At 36.5% G+C, this 20,607-nt stretch overlaps 1 protein-coding gene across 4 annotated transcripts in view; it reads right to left on the bottom strand.

The window, feature by feature from the left end:
* ZNF704 (zinc finger protein 704) overlaps window positions 1–20,607 on the bottom strand; it is a 321,346-nt gene that overhangs the window by 35,022 nt on the left and 265,717 nt on the right. For all 4 annotated transcript variants that reach the window (XM_074202917.1, XM_074202918.1, XM_074202919.1 and 1 more), the window contains 3 exons: window positions 8,742–8,842; window positions 3,829–4,096; window positions 2,776–2,880 (listed from right to left, as the gene is read on the bottom strand). In XM_074202917.1, the coding sequence (XP_074059018.1) occupies window positions 2,776–2,880; window positions 3,829–4,096; window positions 8,742–8,842 (474 nt within the window). The remainder of the gene's footprint in view (window positions 1–2,775; window positions 2,881–3,828; window positions 4,097–8,741; window positions 8,843–20,607) is intronic.

Genomic DNA, 20,607 nt, shown 5'->3' with positions numbered 1-20,607 from the left:
TTTTCTGAAGGCAATCCATATCCTCTTCCTTGTCAATCTAAGTCTCAAATTGTGCATTTAAAAAATACTGTCTTTCCTCTTTCTCTCTCCAAATGTATGTATTTACACACACACACACACACACACACACACACACAAATATACACACACATATGCTGATGGACAAGTTCAAGGTCTGTAAGTGCAACAGACATTTTTTTATCCACCTGTTTTTTCATATGTGGGTGGTCAGGCCAAACACTTTTGAGAAATACTGAATTTCTTTGAGGAGGCTATGTATTATTCTACGGCTTGAGGCAACCAGCACAGTGTTATCTGCAAAGAGCATTTGGAGACCCTCCCATTCACAGCCCTGCAAACCTTTCCAGTTTTATACCTCACACCTCTCACATACTACTGTGATCCAGGGACACTTCCCTCCTTGATTTCCTTCAAACAAAACACTTTATCTCTCTGCTCCAGGAACTTTCACTAGCTGTCCCCTAAGCTAGGAATAGTCTCTTTCCTCCGTTTTGCCTCCTGATTTCCCTGGCTTCCTTTAAGTTCCAGATAAAATCCTAGCTTCTGCAGTAAGTCTTTATTAATCTCTTTTAATCCCAGTGTCTTCTGTTTATTAATTATTTCATATTTATTCTGTAAATAGCATGTTGTAACATATTGTCTCCCCCTTGTAAGAAGGGATTGTCTCTGTTATCTCCAGAGCTTAGTACAGTGCTTGATACATAAGTAGATGTTTGTGCATGTTTGTTGATTGGCCACAAGGAATTATTTTCAACTCTGTTGGATTTTCTCTAGGATTGAATTTATTAAGTATGAAATATGTGCCAAAGTCAGACTGTCTTGGCTTTCCAAGAGCCTAGAGCCATATTGAAGGAGGAAGGATAGACAAATTCAGGGTAGATGAAAAAAACTCTGAAATTCTAAACATATTGTTACAGGTCAGATGGCAAGGCCCAGGGAGCACTGAGTTACATTAGTGCACCAGATATGGTGCTGGGTGTTTGCTTAGCACAGGGGCAGGGGTTTTGGTAGTCCTCACTGGGAGAAACAGTTGGTGATTCCCAATTTATCCAAGCCATGGTGGTGGCAAATACCTTTAGTGAATATACACTGACCTCCTTTACCTCACCTGATATTTATGATTAGAGGGTCAGTAAACAAAGTTATTTCTGTTGTCATGTCTTTTCAAAGGATTTTAAATGGTTTTGATGTTTGAATGGGAAACAACGTGTTGGAAGAGAGCCTTCAAGGAAGCATTTCATGCTACTGATTCAAATAAACACAGCACTATTTTGTGCTCTCAACCAATTGTGAGATGGCAAAGATGTGGTCTGTTTTATTGAGTATCACTTGTGAAAGTTGGCTCTCTAATAACCTCATTGAGGATGCCTTAATGTATGTTGATGATTTTCAAGAATATTTGTATATGTGAAGAAGTTGAGGATTCTTTCTCTCTCTCCTGTTTGCAATTTCCGCCTCCCCTCCCCACTTTTGGTATCTTTTTGTCTTTCAGTTACTTTGGGTACTGATGCCTCAGAGGCCAAGAAATTTCTTCACAACCATGTGCCACGAGCATGGATCTACAGTCAGCCTAATTTGTCTTTTTTTTCTGTCTTGTTTTATTTATTGTGATTTATACATCTTTTATAAGCTCATTTGGGGCTGTGAGATTAGGTGGCCAAATAATTTGATGGTGAAGATAGAAGGGTGACTGTTGAAATTCTCAAGGTTGGGCCAAGAAAAGAAGCTGTTTGGGGTGCTTTTGGAAGATAGTAAGCTCCACAAAAGCTAATATCCAAATAACTGAAGTCCCTATCACTACTCTATCCTACTTCTGTAGCAGGCTTATATTTTGTTGATTTAATTCCTCATCTAGGGGGTCAACTAGGGGGTGAAGTGAATAGAGTTTTGGCCATTGAGGCAGGAGGTTCTGAGTTCAAATCTGACCTCAGACCCTTAATACCCACTTAGCTGTGTGATCTTGGGCAAGGCATTTAACCCATTGTCTTGCAAGAACAAAACAAAATAAAAAATTCCTCATTTATTTCTTCTTTCTATTCAAGAGTCTGTAGTATAAGGATCACTATTCTGCCTGTTTCTACCTCCATGGATCTTCTCTCACTGTGTCTATATCAGACTTCACACAATTCTAGTTCCTCAAATTCCACATATGAATGTCTCCTTAATGTACAGAATTCCTTCCTATTCCCTTCCACCTATCTTAATCCTTCTGAATATGGTATAGTGTTCCAAAGTCAAATATGACATTATAGCCATTGGTCTACTGGTTCATCTCACCAAATATCAGAGATAACACTGAGATAAAATCTGGCATCTTCTATTAGAATCTCTAGCCCACCTTGCCTGCTAGTCACTCACAGTAGAATGCTGAATTTTGAGTCAAAGGACCAAAGTTCAAATGCTAGTTCTATTATTTCTTACTTGTCTGATCTTGGATCTCAGTTCCCTCATGTAGCAAATGAGGCATCTGGACTAAATGGCCTCTAATTATCCTTCCAACTCTAAACCTATAGTTCTAATATAGTTGACCTCTGAGATTACTGGTTCTTGTGTTATGATTTTTGTCTACTGTGAACTTTGTGACTCTTTGCTTATCTTCCTTTATTGTAGCTACTTTATAAATCAGCAGTCAGTTTTCTCCCTTTTGCTTCCTTTTCAATTTAAAGCCATTTTAATTAAGTTGCAATTCATTTGTATTCCAATTTCAGAATTTGTCCTTGATTAGATTTCTTGTGGTTACATCCTCCCACTTACTGGAATGCCTGTGAAGGTAACTGGTGGAGACTGCCAAGAGATGCTAAAGCTGCTGCCATTCGGAGAGAACTTTGTGGATCCTGGAATGTTCACCGGGGGAGTAGCCTGTCAAGAGCAAAAACAGAGAAAGTTACAAAGGGAAAGTCTTCTTTCCATAGAAAAGCTGTCACTACCAATTTAGAGCCTCAGAGATGAAGTCAGAACTATATTAATATCTTAAACTAATTATCATCTAGGGAGGGGATAAACACACCAAAAGAGAGTAGGTGCAAAGAATTCTTTTTCCATGCCTACTTAACTGCTCTAGGGGATAAAAGGAGACATTGTTCAATTGTTGGTTTCTAAAAAGAACCAAAAAAAAAGTACCTGGTAAAAATTTCAGGATTTTCTGTCTAGACTAAAACCATGGGAAAAAAAGCAGAGATGTTAAAATTTCCACTTTAAACAAGCACAAATAATTTGTGCTGTTATATTATTCTTTTTCCCCAAACAATAAAAAAGAAAAATAACAAAACCATAGGGAAGGAAGTTGATTGTTCCAGAGGATTTAATGATCAACTTTGAGCTACAGTTCTTCCAGAAAGGACTATAATTAGGCAAAGCAAAACAATGGGCTGAATAAGAGTTAATTGAAAGGAAAGACAGAACAACCCCCTCAAATTTTTACCTCTGACCTCATAAATACTCAAGATTCCACCCTGCCAAAGGGGCCCTTCCTAAGATGCTCATTGCCCTTTTCAAAGACGATATATGTCCTTATATTTGAGTGGCAGGAAGATACAGACTGTCATTCCTACTTCCTTCTCCATTAATACCTTAATTTAGCATAAAGGAATCAAGGAAAAATTCAGGGAGGAACTGTCTTCTAAGGATCTTGGGGAAAAACTGCTAAGATGTGTCTTTTGTTATGGTTATATAAAGAAAAGCAACTAAAGAATTTTAGTTATTAAATTCGAGTAGATAATAGTAGATAATTATAACTCAAATGCTGCCATTTTGTAAATGTCAGATCAAAATGTAACTGTTGAGACCCAGCCTTTGGTAAGCATTCACCTGGTAAGCATGGTCAGTATGTACGAGGTAGAGGGTGGTAGGAGCTGATTGGCTCAGAGGCGTCATCAATTTTGGCTCCGTTTTGGCACATGGAGATTCAGTACGGCTGGAATCCAAGGTGGGGAATGTTGGAGGAGACACCAAGGACTGAGAAGGAGAAACTGGGGAAAGGTTGCTGAGCCCATCAGCTACTGAGTCTGTATTGAGTTTGATCTCTGTGTAGTAAAAATCTTCTTCTCCATCACTGTAATCTGAGTCACCTATGCGTCTGGAGGAAAAGCAAAAACAATTTTTACAGTGTTCATGTTTTATATGGTACTTTTAAGGTTTTCTCTCCACAAAAATCTCTGTAAGATGGGTAAAATAATTAGGCAGTTGCTGGAAAGAAAATCTTGATGATGATAGGAAAATGGAAAATGGAAAATCTCAGAGAAAAGGGGTTTGTGCTAAGTGAAAAACTCAGATATGAAATAGGGCACAGAGAGAAAACTATAATCTTTTAAGACTTTTCTGTATTTTGGAGGGGTTCTCCATTCTTTACCATGTTGAAGTCAAAGATCAAGCCCTTTGGGGCAGGAAAGTTTAGCACATACCATGTAGCATGTAGTAAAGAACACCACCCATGTACAATGATTACTGTTTTAGTCACTCCTTGGGGAATGCCCCTGTGGCATATATGTACTGAAGAGTACCTGGAGCAAGGTGTTGCACGCCTCCTCAAACAACCTCCCTCTTTCTTTTGCTTTTTTCTCTGCTAGAAGGAAACATTCTCTCTCCCTCTCCCTCCCTCTCTCTCTCAAACACACACACACACACACACACACACACACACACACACACACACACACACACCCCTCCCCCACACCCCTTTTTCTCTTTAAGAACATAATCCCAGCTCCATGTGGCTGAATCTTTGTCGATCTAAGTTTTTCTCTTTCTTTTCTTTCTCTTCTTTCCTCAACATTTTTTCTTTCTTTCCCTTTTAACTTGACTACTTTTCTTCCCCCTGACTTGTGACTTGTAATATGCCTCCAGCTCCACGCTGGATCCACATGAATCTAATGTGGCTGTTTTCATTTTCTTTCTCTTTTTCTTTAACACTTTAGCCTTAATTCTTTCCTTTAAATAGCTGCCATCCTGATGCCTCTCTACAGCTTAATCTGTGAACAGTTTTTGGTCACCTGTGAACTTTCTGTAATAATGTGAACTTTTCAGTAAACTCTGAATTAAAATGTATCTTTTCTTAACTCCAGATTCAGGTAGTCCATGAGTTTTCACTTAGAACAAGCTCCCTTTCTCTGAGATCACTCCATTTTCCTGTCATTATTGAGGTCAGGATGACCTGAATTTTAAAGCTTCCTCTGATATTTACTATTTGTGAGATGCTGAACAACTCACAACTTCTTATAACTGAATTTTCTTCATGGGAATAATAATCTTCACAAAGACAAATAAATAATAATAAATCATTTAAATTAAAATTATCCTGAAAAATCTAAAATATTTTTAAAATTCATATTTAAAATTATTATTAAATCTTCATAATAAAGAATAAAATAATATAAAAATACAACATATTTATATATTTATGTTTATATAATGTATATCTATATAATTTATATAATAATTTTGTTGCTCAGTTATTTTACTTATGTCCAACTCCGTGACTCATTTGGAATTTTCTTGGCAAAGATGTTAAAGTGGTTTGCCATAGCCTTCTCCAGCTCATTTAACAGATGAAGAAACTGAGGCAAACATGTTTAAAGGAACTGTCCAGGTTCACATAACTAAGTACCTGAGGCTGAATTTGAACTCAGGTCTTTCTGACACTAGGATGGTTATTCTAACCAATGTGCCACTTAGCTGTCTTAAAAATAAGCAAGCAAACAAACCAATAAGCCCTTACATTTCAGGGTTGTTTATAAGTATCAAATAAGACAAATACTTTGTGAAGCTTAAAGCTATACAAATGTCAGTTATTATAACCATTTTCTCCCCCTTTTCCTTCTATCCTCTCACTCTGGCCACTTCACAGATGAGATAACTGAAGGGCACAAACATTAAGTGCCTTTTCAAGGACTTGAACCCAGGACTCTCAACTGCCAGGCCAGGACTACAGTGTATTATGTTGCTTTTTGTAACCACACCTAAACTCACATTTCCATGGCCTTTTACAAGTTCATACTTTGTTCACAATTAGTCCTGTGGGGTAGGTGACACAAATATTGGAATACCCATTTTTTCCAATGAGGGAGTTGAAATGACTTGCTACCTCGGATAGAAAGCTAATAACCTAAGTTCAGAACACCATGTTGCCTCTTCTTCACATTTACATTTTCTTAAATGCAAATCTGTACGTAGTGTGAATTTTCTGTCTCTTTAAATTTCTGAACAATATTGTTGACCACTCTCTCAAGAAGCAGTCTAGCAAAATCCTTGAGTTTAGGACTGTTGACTGATTTCTACGACATGAATGTTATAGAAGTTATATATAAGAATTAATTTTTTATTAACTACTTTGAGTCACACTGTTTGACAAAATTTCTTTTATTATCCCAAAACCATAGCCTACTGATAGGGTGATATTTTATACTTCATTTATTTACTCTTAATTTACTGAAATAACTACAATAACAATGATTAACTAAGATTCATTCATTCGTGCTACAGTTAAAATATTCAATACCTTGTTTAAGTAACTGGAAACTAATGTTAATGTGTACTTTGATAAAAAGAAAACTGTGAAAACAATCTGTAAACAAACTATATTAATAAAAGATAACATTTCTGTATGCTTTATGTTCTATAATTTCCAAAGTATTTAATCTACTTTGTCTCATTTGATGTCCTCAATGTATGGTTAATACATAAGATATAAGATTTTCCATGGTAAGGCCTTATAGTTTTAGCCATAAGGCCTTACCATGTAAAATCTAACCCCCATTTTACCTCTGGGGTCTTACTGACCCCCAATTCACCTCTGGTGTACAGGAAATTACTGACCCCCAATTCACTCTTGATGTATGAGGAGGGGAGATGAGCAGGATTGATCTCATGCATATATTTAAAACAGCTTGAGCATTTAAAAGAACCACTGAACATCCCTGACTAGTCCTGGCCAGCCTCTCAAGGCTGTACTTGATTAACATTGCCTATCTCTTCAGGAACTAGGCATTCCTAAACGCCATGACTCTTAGGGTTCAGGGAGGGGTGGCTCCCTCCTTAGACAAACTGGAAAATTTGGCTTTATTCCCCCAAAACTGGCAAGAAGCCTTTTTTTTTTTTGTTCTCAAGCTATATAAGATCTAATTAGACCTTAGACTAATTGGAGTCTCACTCATGAAGGGGATGCTCTGCCTCGGACTTTCCAGATCTGGACTCTGGAGGCTATACCCTGGGACTCCCCAGCCACTATTGATTCAAGATTGATTCAGATGTTGAAGCTCCCCTGAATCAGTGATGTTTTCTTTTAATATTTATGTTTATATAGGCTTTACTCTTCTTTTTATTGTATTAGAACTTATTGATTACTTTTGCTGTAAAACTGATTTATTACTACCTGTTTTATTGGTGTGAATGTGTCATTTCGTAGGAGCGAATTGAAACCAAACTCGTTAATCAAACACCCAATGAGGTATTTATTATTCTAGATAAGGTTGTTGCTTGTCCTACTTTCAAGGCAAATGGGGTTTAAGTGGCTTGCCCAAGGCCACACAGCTAGGTTATTATTAAGTGTCTGAGGCTGGATTTGAACTCAGGTACTTCTGATTCCAGGGCCGGTGCTTTATCCACTGTGCCACCTAGCCGCCCTGTCCTATATTCTTGAAGAGGACCATGACATCAGGAAGGTGATGCCATGACTTACAAGTTATTGGATTTAAGTGAGTGGGTGCTGTGCAAAGTTTCACCTCTAGAGATACCTGGACCCACTGCCAAGATACAAGTCAGGATGACTGGAGACTTCGGTCTTTTTAAGCTAAGGTCTTTCTCAGGTCTCTTTGACCTGGGAAATGGCCACACCCATTCAGTGATTAAGACTAGGTAAGAAATGGGGCAAGGAATGGTCCCTTTTACCTAGTCAAAAAAAAAATCTATCTGGGAGGGCAAGACCCTCAGGGTTTCTGGTCAAAGCAGAAACAACTGTTATTTACTTTCACTCTGAGCTGTCAGGGCTCTAACTATGACTAAGTGGGAGTTAGGTGGGACCTATGTCTGGCCAATCAATGAAAGCCAGAATGGATTCAAGAAAGATTTGGATTTAAGAAATTGGATTTCAAGAATTGGATTTAAGAAAGAAAAGTAGTGCATAAATCCTGAGATATCTTGCAGATATATACCAGGAAGATCATCAATCAAGATTTACATTTCTTTGGGCAGAGCACCTGGAAGGTAAGGGTTTGATATCTTATGTGGACTGAAGGAGAGGAAGGAGGGCAGGGCAGGCAGGGAAGGGAAGGTGAAAGAAGTTAGGCAACTTGCCCAGCTTCACAGTTAGTGAGTGGTGAAGGTGTCTGAGATAATATTTGACTCATATCTTCCTGACAACAAACATTTATGTGCTTATTGTGTATTCAACCCTAAATTAAATCCTGAGACTACAAAGAAAGGCAAAAATAGTCCTTGCCCTAAAGGAATGTACATCCTAATAAGGGAACTCCAGGATTTTACCACTGTACCCTCTAGGTGAAATGAATCATTAACTATTATTATTATTATTATTATCTTTCACATCATATAAAAAGTTACCAAGAATTTGTTATTCTTGGATGGACCAGATAATTAGCACCAGTTCGTCTCTCTCTCTCTCTCTCTCTCTCTCTCTCTCTCTCTCTCTCTCTCTGTATGTGTGTGTGTGTGTGTGAGTTTGCAAAGTAAGTGATCCTGAGCATGTATTATATGAAGGGGTGTCTTACCCAAGATGAATAGTTCTGATGTGTTTCTGGATTCCAGCAGCTGTGCTCAGTACCTTCCCACAGTTTTTCCAAAGGCATTTGAACATTACCTTCATGGAGTTCTGCAATGTGAAGAGAAAATTGTATTTAAAATTAAAACTAGTTCATTAATATTCTCTGGGTTTTTAGATTTATTTTCTTTTATTAAAAACCAAACATACACTGACAGTTTTTCTATCTTTATTTACGGTAGAATCCAGAACACTGGTGTGAATTTGCCAGAAACATGTCTGTGGAGATTTTTAAAGATTTTTAAAAAAATTTAATTGATAACTTTTAAAAAAGTCAGTCATTTCTGATTATATTCTCCCTTTTCTCTTTTCCCAGACCCTCCCCAGCAGTAGTTTCACTAATAACAAGGAAAACCAGTCAAGCAAAGTACCTGACAAAGTAACTGGGTATGGAAATACATGCAACCTTCTGTCTGAGTTGTCACCTCCTCTCTACCAAGAGGATCATGGTATCCTAGAAGCAGACTTGGGGAGGTCAACTAATCCAGTGGTGTCAAACCCATATAGAAACAGATCCACACCCACTGAAAAATGCCTAAAAAACCCCAAATTAACATGACCTACATTATATTGCGTATTTATTTTGTTAAGCATTTCCTCATTTTATTTTAATCTAGCTCCCCACCTCAATCTTTTACAATTCAGTTATTAAATATGATAACTCTAATTTATTTCACTCACCCATTTTTCAGGGGAAGAAGGCGTGTTTCATATCTTTCCATTGGGATTCTTACTCATTTGAAAAACACTATTGAATATAAACATCTCCAAATGCAGAGTGTCCCTGTGATCTTGGACTTTTCTCATATTCATTGAACTTAGAATCAAAAGATAGGAATTTGAGTTCTATTACTTAAAAGTTATATGACTTTCAGCAAATTACTTAATTCATTTAGTAAGCTGGAAACATACATACATGCATATATATCTGTATATGTGTGTGTGTTCATCTATCTATTTATAGATAGATCTATCTATTTATATCTATATATTTATATAGATCTATTTATAGATACATCTATCTATCTATCTATCTATCTATTTATAGATAGATCTGTCTATAAATAGATAGATGAACACACACACACACACACACACACACACACACACACACGCACACACCACTTACGTTCCAGGGTTTTGTGAGGATCAAGTGAGATAATAATATTAATTGGCCAGTCAATAAGCATTATTGACATAATGATAAGATACAGTGTTAAGCCCTGATCTGAGGATGTGATTCTATGTCTATAAAATACTATAAATGAGGTCCTCAACTTAGTGGCCATGGATCCAGGGAGGATCTGTGGCATGATATGATTCTATGTCTACAAAATATTAAATGAATAGAAATTATTTTAAGTAGGATTGGGTAGGTTTAATGGCCTTTGAGTGAGGAATATCTGACTTCAAGTCTTACCTCCTGCACAGACTAAGGGCAGCTAGGTGGCACAGTGGCTAGAGCGCTGGTCTTGGATTTAGAATCTGGCTTCAAACATTTGCCATTTACTAACTGTGTGACCTTGAGCAAGTCACTTAACTCTGGCTGTCTAAAATTCAGGGTCATCTCTAGTCATCCTGATTCATATCTGACCACTGGAACCAGATGGCTCTGGGGGAGAAAGTGAGGCTGGTGATTTAGCACAGCCCCCCACTCACTCAAATTCAATTCATATGCTTGTCATGACGTCATCTTCCTGATGTTGTGCTTTTCTTTGAAAATGAAGGGCACAAAAAAAGCCCAAACAAACCAAAAAGGGGTGGCTAGGTGGCACAGTGGATAAAGCACAGGCCCTGGAGTCAGGAGTACCTGGGTTCAAATCTGGTCTCAGACACTTAATAATTACCTAGCTGTGTGGCCTTGGGCAAGCCACTTAACCTCATTTGCCTTGCCAAAACCCCCCCAAAAACCAAAACCAAAAACAAAAAATGGAAATGAAGGGCACACATTATATTATTATAAGACCTGTACAGACTACTTGTGTGATTCTGGGTAAGTCATTTCACATTTTGGTAGACCTTGGCAATTCCTTAAGACAATAAATTACACATTGTATGATGATCGACTTAGTTCCTCTTAGCTGTTCAGTGATCAAGGACAATTCTAAAAGATTTGTGATGGAAAATGCTCATCTATATCCAGAGTAAAAAAAAATTTTGGAGTCTGAATGCTGACTATTTTCACTTTTTAAAACTGGTTGAATATTTTTTTCTCATTTTTCCCCTTTTGTTCTGATTCTTGTTTCACAACATGATTAATATGAAAATGTGTTAAACATGGTTGCGTATACACACACACAAACACATACAACATATCAGATTACTCACTATCAGGGGAAGGGAGAGGGAAGGGAGGGAGGCAGAGAAATATGGAATAATCCTATAAAAATCAATATGGAAAATTATCTTTATATGTTATGGGAAAATTATATTTTTTAAAAAAGAACTATAAGGGACAGGTGGCACAGTGGACAGAACACTGGCCCTGGAATCAGGAGGACCTGAGTTCAAATCCACCCTCAGACACTTCATAATTACCTGTGTGACCTTGGGCAAGTCACTTAACCTTATTGCTTGCCAAAACCGTGTGTGTGTGTGTGTGTGTGTGTGTGTGTGTGTGTGTACATACACGTATATATAAGTTGCAGAGTAGTTGTCCATCAACATTGGTAGCTTCTTCTTATTGAACCCCTTACACCAACTACATAATGGGACTGGACCCGAAAGAGTTGGGTTAATAACACCTGAATTGTTTATATCACAGAGTGGATAGAAATATGAGCTACATAAAAAGAAATAGCCAATGACTCCTGGTAGAACATTCCTGTGCCTGTTTCCTAAAGTGAAATCCGGCTGATGGTAGGCTACACCATGGAGAATCTTCTTTCCAGACTTCTTGTGGAAAAATAGCTGATTAGATGGAACAAGAAAGCAAAAAAAGAAAAAATTTCCTTATTTGAAAATAAAAATAAAAAAGTAAAGACAGGGACATCCATCTCCATTGCAATGTCCCAAAGATTTATGAAATGGATAAAAGATAAAAGTCTTTGGAGACTTCCACAGCTGCGGTTGGCTGCACTGTCTTGGAAATGCTAGCTTTGGGCCTTGCTGGCTGAGGACAATGTGCAGAAACACATGGCTTCAATCTGCCAAAGCAGATTAGTAATGTCTGAAGCAACACACCATTCATAAAGGGCTTTGCAAGACTAGTAGCCCACTCTTTTCAAGAGGCCCTGTTCTGGAAGCTGGCACACTCACAGTACAGTAATGTGACTGTTCCTTAGCCCTCTCAAAGCTTCAATGCATTACAAACAGCTTGTTGACTAATCCCCCAGCAATGTGCAGTATTTAGCTACCAGTCACTAGAGCAAGAGCTGTTAAAGGGATGTAAAGGTAGCAGAGGGACAAAGCATGATTAGGTGATTTCAAAGTACATGATCCTTAGGAGTCTTGTTTATTATACGAAGAGATTCTGGGATCCCAAGGTTCCTTGGTCTTTTCATATTGCTGATTTAAATACATGTAAGATAATGGGAGCCAACAGGAAAAGGGAGGTTCAAATCCTTCCCATATGGGTCTTGAAAAAGAATGCTATTTTTAGTTTGCTTTTTTAATTCAAAGTGTAGTATGAAACTTTGTATATCAACATTAATGAATTATGTTATTCTGATGGTTTCTGTTCGTTTTCCAGATGGTAAACCTACAATAGAGGATAAATATGTCAAGTCCCAAGGAGGTGATGATTCAATTAGAACTCACAGGTACCAGACATTCTAACTTGTAGTCAGATGATGAAGCCATACTTAAGAAAAAAAAATCATAGAAATATAAAACCTTAGAGTTGGAAGGTCACTCAGTTATTAATTAATCCCACTTTCTTCCTCTATTTTATAGATAAAGGAAAATAATAATGCATTGCCACAGCCCATTTTCAAAATGAACTCAAGGATGTTTCCTCATCAGACCCTCACAACTACCCAAGCGACTATTTATAGATTTACAGATGAAGAAACTAAGTTGTACAGAAAAGAAACTGTTTATTCAAAGTCATATATATATATAGCAAATGGAAAGACAAAATAGACAGAAATGCTTTCTTAGATAAAACAGTGCAGTCAAGTAATTTGTGGAACAGCTTCCTATGTACAAGAGACTTTCATTTGGGGCCTAACCCTGCCAACTGGCAAATGTGATGACAAGGTGGGTATGTCCCTCTGTGCCAGGAAAAAAAGGATCATTTATAAGAACAGCTGTCTCTTGCCCTTATAATATCTCAGGTCATCTCAGGGCTTTAGCTGGCATGGAGAGAAATGTACATTTCTCATGTCCTTGTCCTTGACATGAAAAAAAAGAGAACATTACTAATCTTTTTTCCTTTTTTTCCCCCCTCTGCTCCTTAGAATTCAGTCAAATCAAAAAGATACATTCATACAGAAACTTCCAGTGAAAAAGACCACAGGACTCTTCTTACTTATTCCCTTTACTGAAGAAAACTTCAGTTATTACCAGTAATTATTTCTCTTCTTTTCCCCCCACTTATCTTGTCTAGGCTGGAAATGCAAAGGTCGCTCCTGGGTCTGATATAAAAACTGGTGGGCAAAGAAGTTTTGTCCTGCTTTGCTTCTGGCTTGGGCTAGTTTGCCCCACCAAACACCTGGCAGCCAGTGGGCATACACCCATTGGCTTTTGCTGTTCTCCAGCTTGGAACACCTGTACTCTAGTCTCTGCCTTCCCAGCAGTAGAAATTAAAAACATGTGCCACCACATATGGCTTATAGCTATTTGTATGTTGTTATTGCTTTTGTTATTATTCAGTTGTGTTCTACTCTTCTTCATGACCCCCATTTAGGATTGTCTTGGGAAATATACTGGAATGATTTGGCATTTCCTTCTCCAAGCTTATTTTACAGATGAGGAAACTGTGAGGAAACTGAGGCAAACAGTGTTTGGTGGACTTGCCCAGGGTCACATATCTAGTAAGTATCAAAGGCCCAATTTGAACTCTGGTCTTCCTGACTCCAGAACCTACTCTGCTCTATTTACTGTACCATCTAGTTGCCACTAAATAATTTTGTGTGTGTGTGTGTGTGTGTGAGATTTGACTAAATTAACCAAACAAATGTATTATCTAACACACACACACACACACACACACACACACACACACACACACACACCCCTAGGGTTCCTAGAGAGGACCTTGACTTCAAGAAGGTGATGCCATGGCTTATAAGTAAATTGGATTAAATGAGGGGGACCTGTGCAAAGCCACTTTCTCCACTAAAGCCATCTGGGTCTAGAGGCAAGATAAAGAGCAGTATGACTGGAGATGGATCCAAACAAATAGTGTGGTATTTACTTGATATACAAATTAGAGCCTGCCCTATATTAAAAACAAAACTTTGGAGGTTAATGTAAACATGGAATGTCAGAGCTAGAAGGGTTTTTCTTAGATATCATTTCAGCTCACTATACTCATTGTACATGTAAAGAAACTGAGGTCCTAGGAAGGTAAATGACTGTCTTAGTTTTTCACAGTGAGCTGATAGCAAAGCTGAGACCCAAGTTTCTTGACTTCTTTTTTAGGAGACATGGTTAAGTATGGACAAGACATTACTTATTTGCTTGCTGGTCCTAGAGACCTGAAAGAGTCTGTGTTCTTTTCATGAGACAAATTCATAACACTTTAAAAAACCCCTTTAAAATACTGTGAAGTGTTAGATAATACATTTATTTGGTTAATTTAGTCAAATCACTTGCATATAAAATGAATACTATATTGTGGAACTAGAGGTGGCTTTTGTCACAAATATTTCACATTTCAAGTTAATCCTCCATATTTTGTAAATTTGCTGCTTTATGAACCACCCACAAGCAAATCTGAATTTTAGGTTGGTTTCCTCTTTATTAAAGAATGCTCTTTATTGCTTAGGATATTATATTTAGTCAAAGAATGCAAGATGACTTTTAACATTAGAAATCTACTGCAGAGAAATATGTACAACTTTTTCCAGATTGAGAAATTACTTTCGGATACATCACCTATCTCTCAGCACAAATCATGGAAAGCTGATTATAAGTAAAATACCAAATTTTGTTTACATATATATCTACATAGTATCCTTGCTGATTTCCAAAGGAATCATAAAAGCAATCTTTAAAAAAAATACCTCCTAGTATTGGATTAAAAAAATCTATTTCTGAATGGTATCTAAAAAATATTAGTTGAATTTTTAGTCTGTAAGGAGACAGCCTGCCCAAGTTGTTAAGTTTTTTCATTAAAAATGGAAAAAATCTCTGGTTTTGCTTCTAGTTTTCTCCCCCCCCCTTCATCCTTAATTCTGCATAGTTTTTTGAAAGACCTTTTATTTCCTACATCATCAAAAGGTTCAAAACACTATTTATAGAGGTATGAGGTAAGGTGACTTCTAAAAATTCTGTGTATCTTACAGATACTTAGTGGCTGTGTGAACATGTGCAAGTCACTTAACTATGCCTCAATTTCCTCTTCTGTAAAATGAACAGGAAAAGAAAATGAAAAATCATATCAGTATCTCTTCCAAGAGAATCCCAATGGGGTTACAAAGAGTCATGACTAAAAAAAAAAGGACAATATCTTACAGTGAAACACAACTCCATATTGTTATTTCCTGGAGTAAGTGTAGGGCATTAAAGTCTTCTTCAAATTGATTTTTATAATTTTACTAATTTTGGGCTAATTGACTTTCTTTGGAATTCTCATTTTTAAGTGAAAGCATGGATTTAGTACATCTGCTATTTGGGAGCACAGGCTTGCTTAAATTATGTTAAGCTTACAGCCACCTACAGATGGCTCAACCATAGCCTGAACCACAGATAAACTGGTGGCTGTTTGTTATGCTGAAATAAATCAAACTGGAGAAAGGAAGAACAGAACTGGCTAAATAAATAGCTATCAAATTTCAGCATAGGTCATGTTGGCCAAAACAAACTAAGTTGGTGGTGTCCAAGCACCCAGGTTCATTACTTCCCTGGATGTTTAATCCTTGGTTAGTTAGTTATATTTTCACAGATATTAGGAAAAATGAAACCTATTATTTAATGCATAGAGCAATCTCTGAAAATGTAATGTAATGAAAAGGGTTTTTATCTTAATGCCAAACACGTCTGTAATGAAGCCTGCAGAACTTGCTGAATAACAAGGAAAGGGCTCCATATATCTGTCACATGGCATCCTCAATAAACTCCATGATTAGTCAAATGAGATTGGTTTTAACAATCCACATTAAAATAAAACAAAACGCAACAACTCAAGGATGAAACATATCCCTCTTGGACTGACTTCTCCCAAGGGAAGTAAAAATTGTCACATGGGTAGCTTTTAGTAGCAAGCATCTATGTATAAGTGCTTTACAATTTACAGAATACTTTATAAAAAAATCTATTTTCAGAATATCTTTGGGTAGTAGATGCTTTTATTATTACTATTTTTTACAGATTAGGAAACAGACAGGTTGAGTGAATTGCCCAGGGTCACTCAGCTGTTAAGTATCAGGCAGATTGGATTTGAACTAAGTTTTTCTGAATGTGGGTCCAACATTCTATTCACTGTACCATCTTCTTGCCTTATTGACAAATAGTTGGATGGGCAATCCACTGAGAATATCAGTTTATAGATAAAGAATTGGCACTTCAGATAGACAAAGGATTGGGCCCAGAACTGAACAGGAGGAAAAGAAAGGGATGAATAGCATCTGTGAAATTATGCAGTGACTTTAAGAATCCCAAGCTGTTCTCCAATACAAAAGGATATCATTTTAATACAAATGTTCTCTTGGTGATGCTGGATGATTATGAATCTTGGAATACAAAATTTTCAAGAAACTAAAATTATGGGCAACCCCCAAGATCACATGGAGAGGTGTGTGTGTGTGTGTGGTGGTAACAATAGGTTGCATGTTTTGAGTATAGGGTCTGTAGGAGGTTTTTGCCTTTATCTCCCCAATACTTATTATTTCGTATAGTGCTCAGCACCAAGTAGGTGCTGACAAAATGCTTGCTGAATTACAGAATTAAAACAGATTTTTTAGCACATAGCTAACAATGATCTACGTGCAAGAGGAAGTACAAGGGACTTTTTGGGTGGTGGTGGGGCTGATCTTATGATTTCTTCAAGTTGGGGAAATTCCTAATGTGGAAACTCATTTCACTAATGTAGAATGAGAATCTATCTTTCAATCTTTTAAAGAATTTCTGATGGGTCAAGTAACTTGCCCACTGTCATATGGCTAGTATATATCTGAGACAAAAACAAGTCATTGACTATAAGTCTGATTCTCTGGTCATTATGCTGTGCTGTATAAAGGACATCATTCAGACAATATAAGCACAGAAAAGGAGCTGTACTGGTCATATAAGGAGAGTAAGGAATAACAGATGCTCTGTTCAAACTCAGTACTGGTTTAAAATAAAATTTATATAACTAAAATTTTAAAATCATATTTTAAAATTCTCTTGGAAGAAGTCAGTCCAAGAGGGATGTGAAACTAAAGACTGGTGCTACAAACACAAATGATCCCATTGGAGAAGAGTAGGAGTTGTTGAAAGAAACAAGGTGGATATATATAGGGAAATCTCTGACTTCTGACTTCTATAAAATATATATATACATGGAAGATGAAAGCTTCAGGCAGGTACTTGAAAATTAACACAATCTAAGAGTGACAGAGTCACATAAGAATAGTTTTGGGAGTGTAAGCTGAGCTGAGATTATTGATAAATGGCAAGTACCACAAAGAATGTTTTAAATATTTTGGGAACAAAATTTGGGAGCAAGGACAACTGCAAAGATGAACATAGAAGATGCTTTGCTAAGGAGAATAATTTTTGGTCTAGGAAGGCTAAAATAAAAATCGCTAACATGGAGATAAAGTAAAATAAAAATTATATGATCTAAGAGTTTATCTAGATGGTCTCATGAATTCAAGTTGAGGCCCAGCTGAAGTTCCTCCTAGGATAATGGGAAAGCTAGAGATAGGATTGCTTGGCTTCGACCAATAAACTGTCTTTGAACAATCATGGAATATGGAAGAGGTACCATAGGAGTAGGAATAATCAAATATTTTGAATTACAAATCAAAAAGCAACCCTCCCTTCCAATCCAACTCCCTGCCTTTCCAATCAGCAATGAACTATAGACTTATTAGTTTGACTTTTAATTCCTAATTAAAGCTAATAAGAGATGTGTTTATAAATATTTAGAATGGGAAGTAATGAAGAACATGGCTTCATCAAGATCATGTCAACCCTAGGAGATCTGCTATGGACAATGTTATCCACATCCAGAGGGGGGAAAACCCCATGGAATCTGAATGTATACTATGTTCACTTTTTAAAAATTTCTCTTAGGTTTTTCCCTTTCTATCTCATGCTTTTCTTTCTTTTCCCCAGTCCTAATTCCTCTTACACAAAGTTACTAATATGTAACTATGTTAAACACAAAGGTATGTGTACAACTTTTCCCAAACTGTTTGCCTCCAAGGGGAGGGGGGAGGGAAGGAAGGGTGGTAGAAAAATGTGTAACTTATAAATTTGCAAATGGATGAATGATGAAAAACATAGCATGTAACTGGAATAATAAAATGTCAAATTAAATAAAAAAGATTAAGTCATGCCAGAATAAGCTGATTTTTTTTTATTATTTTAATTTTATTAAAGGTAATGGGGTTAAGTGACTTTGCCCAAGGTCACACAGCTAGGCAATTATTAAGTGTTTGAGGCCTCATTTGAACTCAGATCCTCTTGACTCCAGGGCCGGTGCTCTATCCACTGCATCACTTAGCTGTCCAAGCTGATTTTTTTAATGACAAGATCATTATATTTGTAGATAAGACATAGTAAAATAGTAAAAACTTTTGATAAAGTTTTTCATGTAATTCTTGTGTACACAATGGAGAGATCTGGACTATGGTTAGGTGAATTTAGAAATGGATTAAATGATCATATCTAAAAAATATCCTTTAATAATTCAGTTTCAACTTGGAGGTAGGTCTATATTGATGTGCTCTAGGGAACAGACCCTTGACCTATTTTATTCAGTTTTTTTTAATCACTTATTTAGGAGAAGGTAAAAATAGCCTGTTTATCAATTGTGTAGTTGATGTAAAACTGACAGGGAATAGTTAGTATTTTGAATGATAGCTAGATTCAGAATTCAAAATGAACTTGACAACCTAGAATGGGAAATAACAAGACTGAATTTAATAAGCATAAAATCCTATACTTGTATTTGAAAAAATTAATGGAACAAGTACAGGACAATAAACCCTTCAATGGTTTTTGTGGTATGGAACTTTATTATGAGTTAAAAGTATGAGTACTCAGCAACCAAAAAAGTGACATAAGGTAAATAGAGTGCTAGGACTAAAATCAGGAAAACCTGAATTTGAATCCAGAATCCACCAATTATTAGCTGTGTCACCCTTATCACTTAACCTCTCTCTATTCAGTTCTCTTAGCTGTAACATGGGCATAATAATTGCATTTAATTCCCAATTTAATTGTGAGTATCCAATGGGATAATATTGTAAAGTGCCCAGCATAGAGGAGGGAACATACTAAATATTTAATAAATGCTTACTCCTTTCCTTTGCTAATATTGGTATGGCATCTAGGATGAGACACCTAAGAATTCCACTGAACTCTGTCATGTTCAGACCACAGGATCACAGATTTCAAGTTGAAGGGAGTTAACCATTTAGTCTAACACCATCATTGTGTAGATGAGCTGAGGCCTGGGGTCTCTAATATTAGAAGGCAGGACTGCTACCATGCTGAAATAAAAAGAAGTTGAGGATAATTTTTTTCCTTCTTTTACTTTATTTCATAGTGAAAGAAGCTCTTGCTACCCCTATATTTGTATCTGTGTGGGATGAGGCATTTCACTAGTGGTAGATCTCCCTACTGTCGACCCCAGAAGCAGCCCTGGCCAGCCTGGGACACCTCCCACATTGGTCTCTACTTCAAGGTCATACAGATTTTAAGTGGTAAGAGCTAGGATTTGATCTCAAGTCCTCTGTCTCTGAATCCAGTTTGTTGCACTGCTGCCATTGATCTGGATAATAATATGAACATGGATTAAAGGATCTGGGGACATTTAGTTTGATAAAGAAAAGATCTGTTGGAGGGTGAGTGGGAGAGGAGAGGAAATAAAAAATCTGTGTTAAAATATATAGAACTGTCAAGTAGAAGAGAATTTCAATATTAAATAAACTATATGCAAAAATAGCAAAGTAAGGGATCCTACTAAGTTCTTTCTATGACATAACTTGATACATAAACAAGGGAGAGTTAACACAAAAAAAAGAAAACTATAGATCAATATCCTTAATGAATGTTGATGAAAAAAATTTAAATAAAATTTTAGCAAAGAGATTAAAATAATATTATCACTAAGATTATATTTTATAAGGATGAATTTATACTATACATACAGAATTAATTTTAATATTAGGAAATCTGTAAACTTTACACTTTTACGCTATGTTATTTGACTATATCAATAGACACAGAAAAAGTCTTTGACAATTTTTGACATTTTTAAACTATTAAAAGATATAATAATAAACATACCTTTCCAAAATGGTTAATAATATCTATCTAAAACTAAATGCTAGCATCATATTTAATAGGGATAGACTAGAATCTTTCCCAATAAAAGCAATGGTGAAACAAGGATGTTCATTATTGCCACTTCTATTTGACATAGAAATGAGGTCTACAACAATAAAACAAGAAAAAGAAACTGAGAAATGAAACATAGATATAAAATTATCAGT

The sequence above is a fragment of the Macrotis lagotis genome, chromosome X, assembly GCF_037893015.1.
Source record: "Macrotis lagotis isolate mMagLag1 chromosome X, bilby.v1.9.chrom.fasta, whole genome shotgun sequence".
Lineage (NCBI taxonomy): Eukaryota > Metazoa > Chordata > Mammalia > Peramelemorphia > Peramelidae > Macrotis > Macrotis lagotis.
The sequence above is the reverse complement of the archived record's forward strand: the minus strand, read 5'-3'. Positions and strand labels throughout refer to the sequence as shown.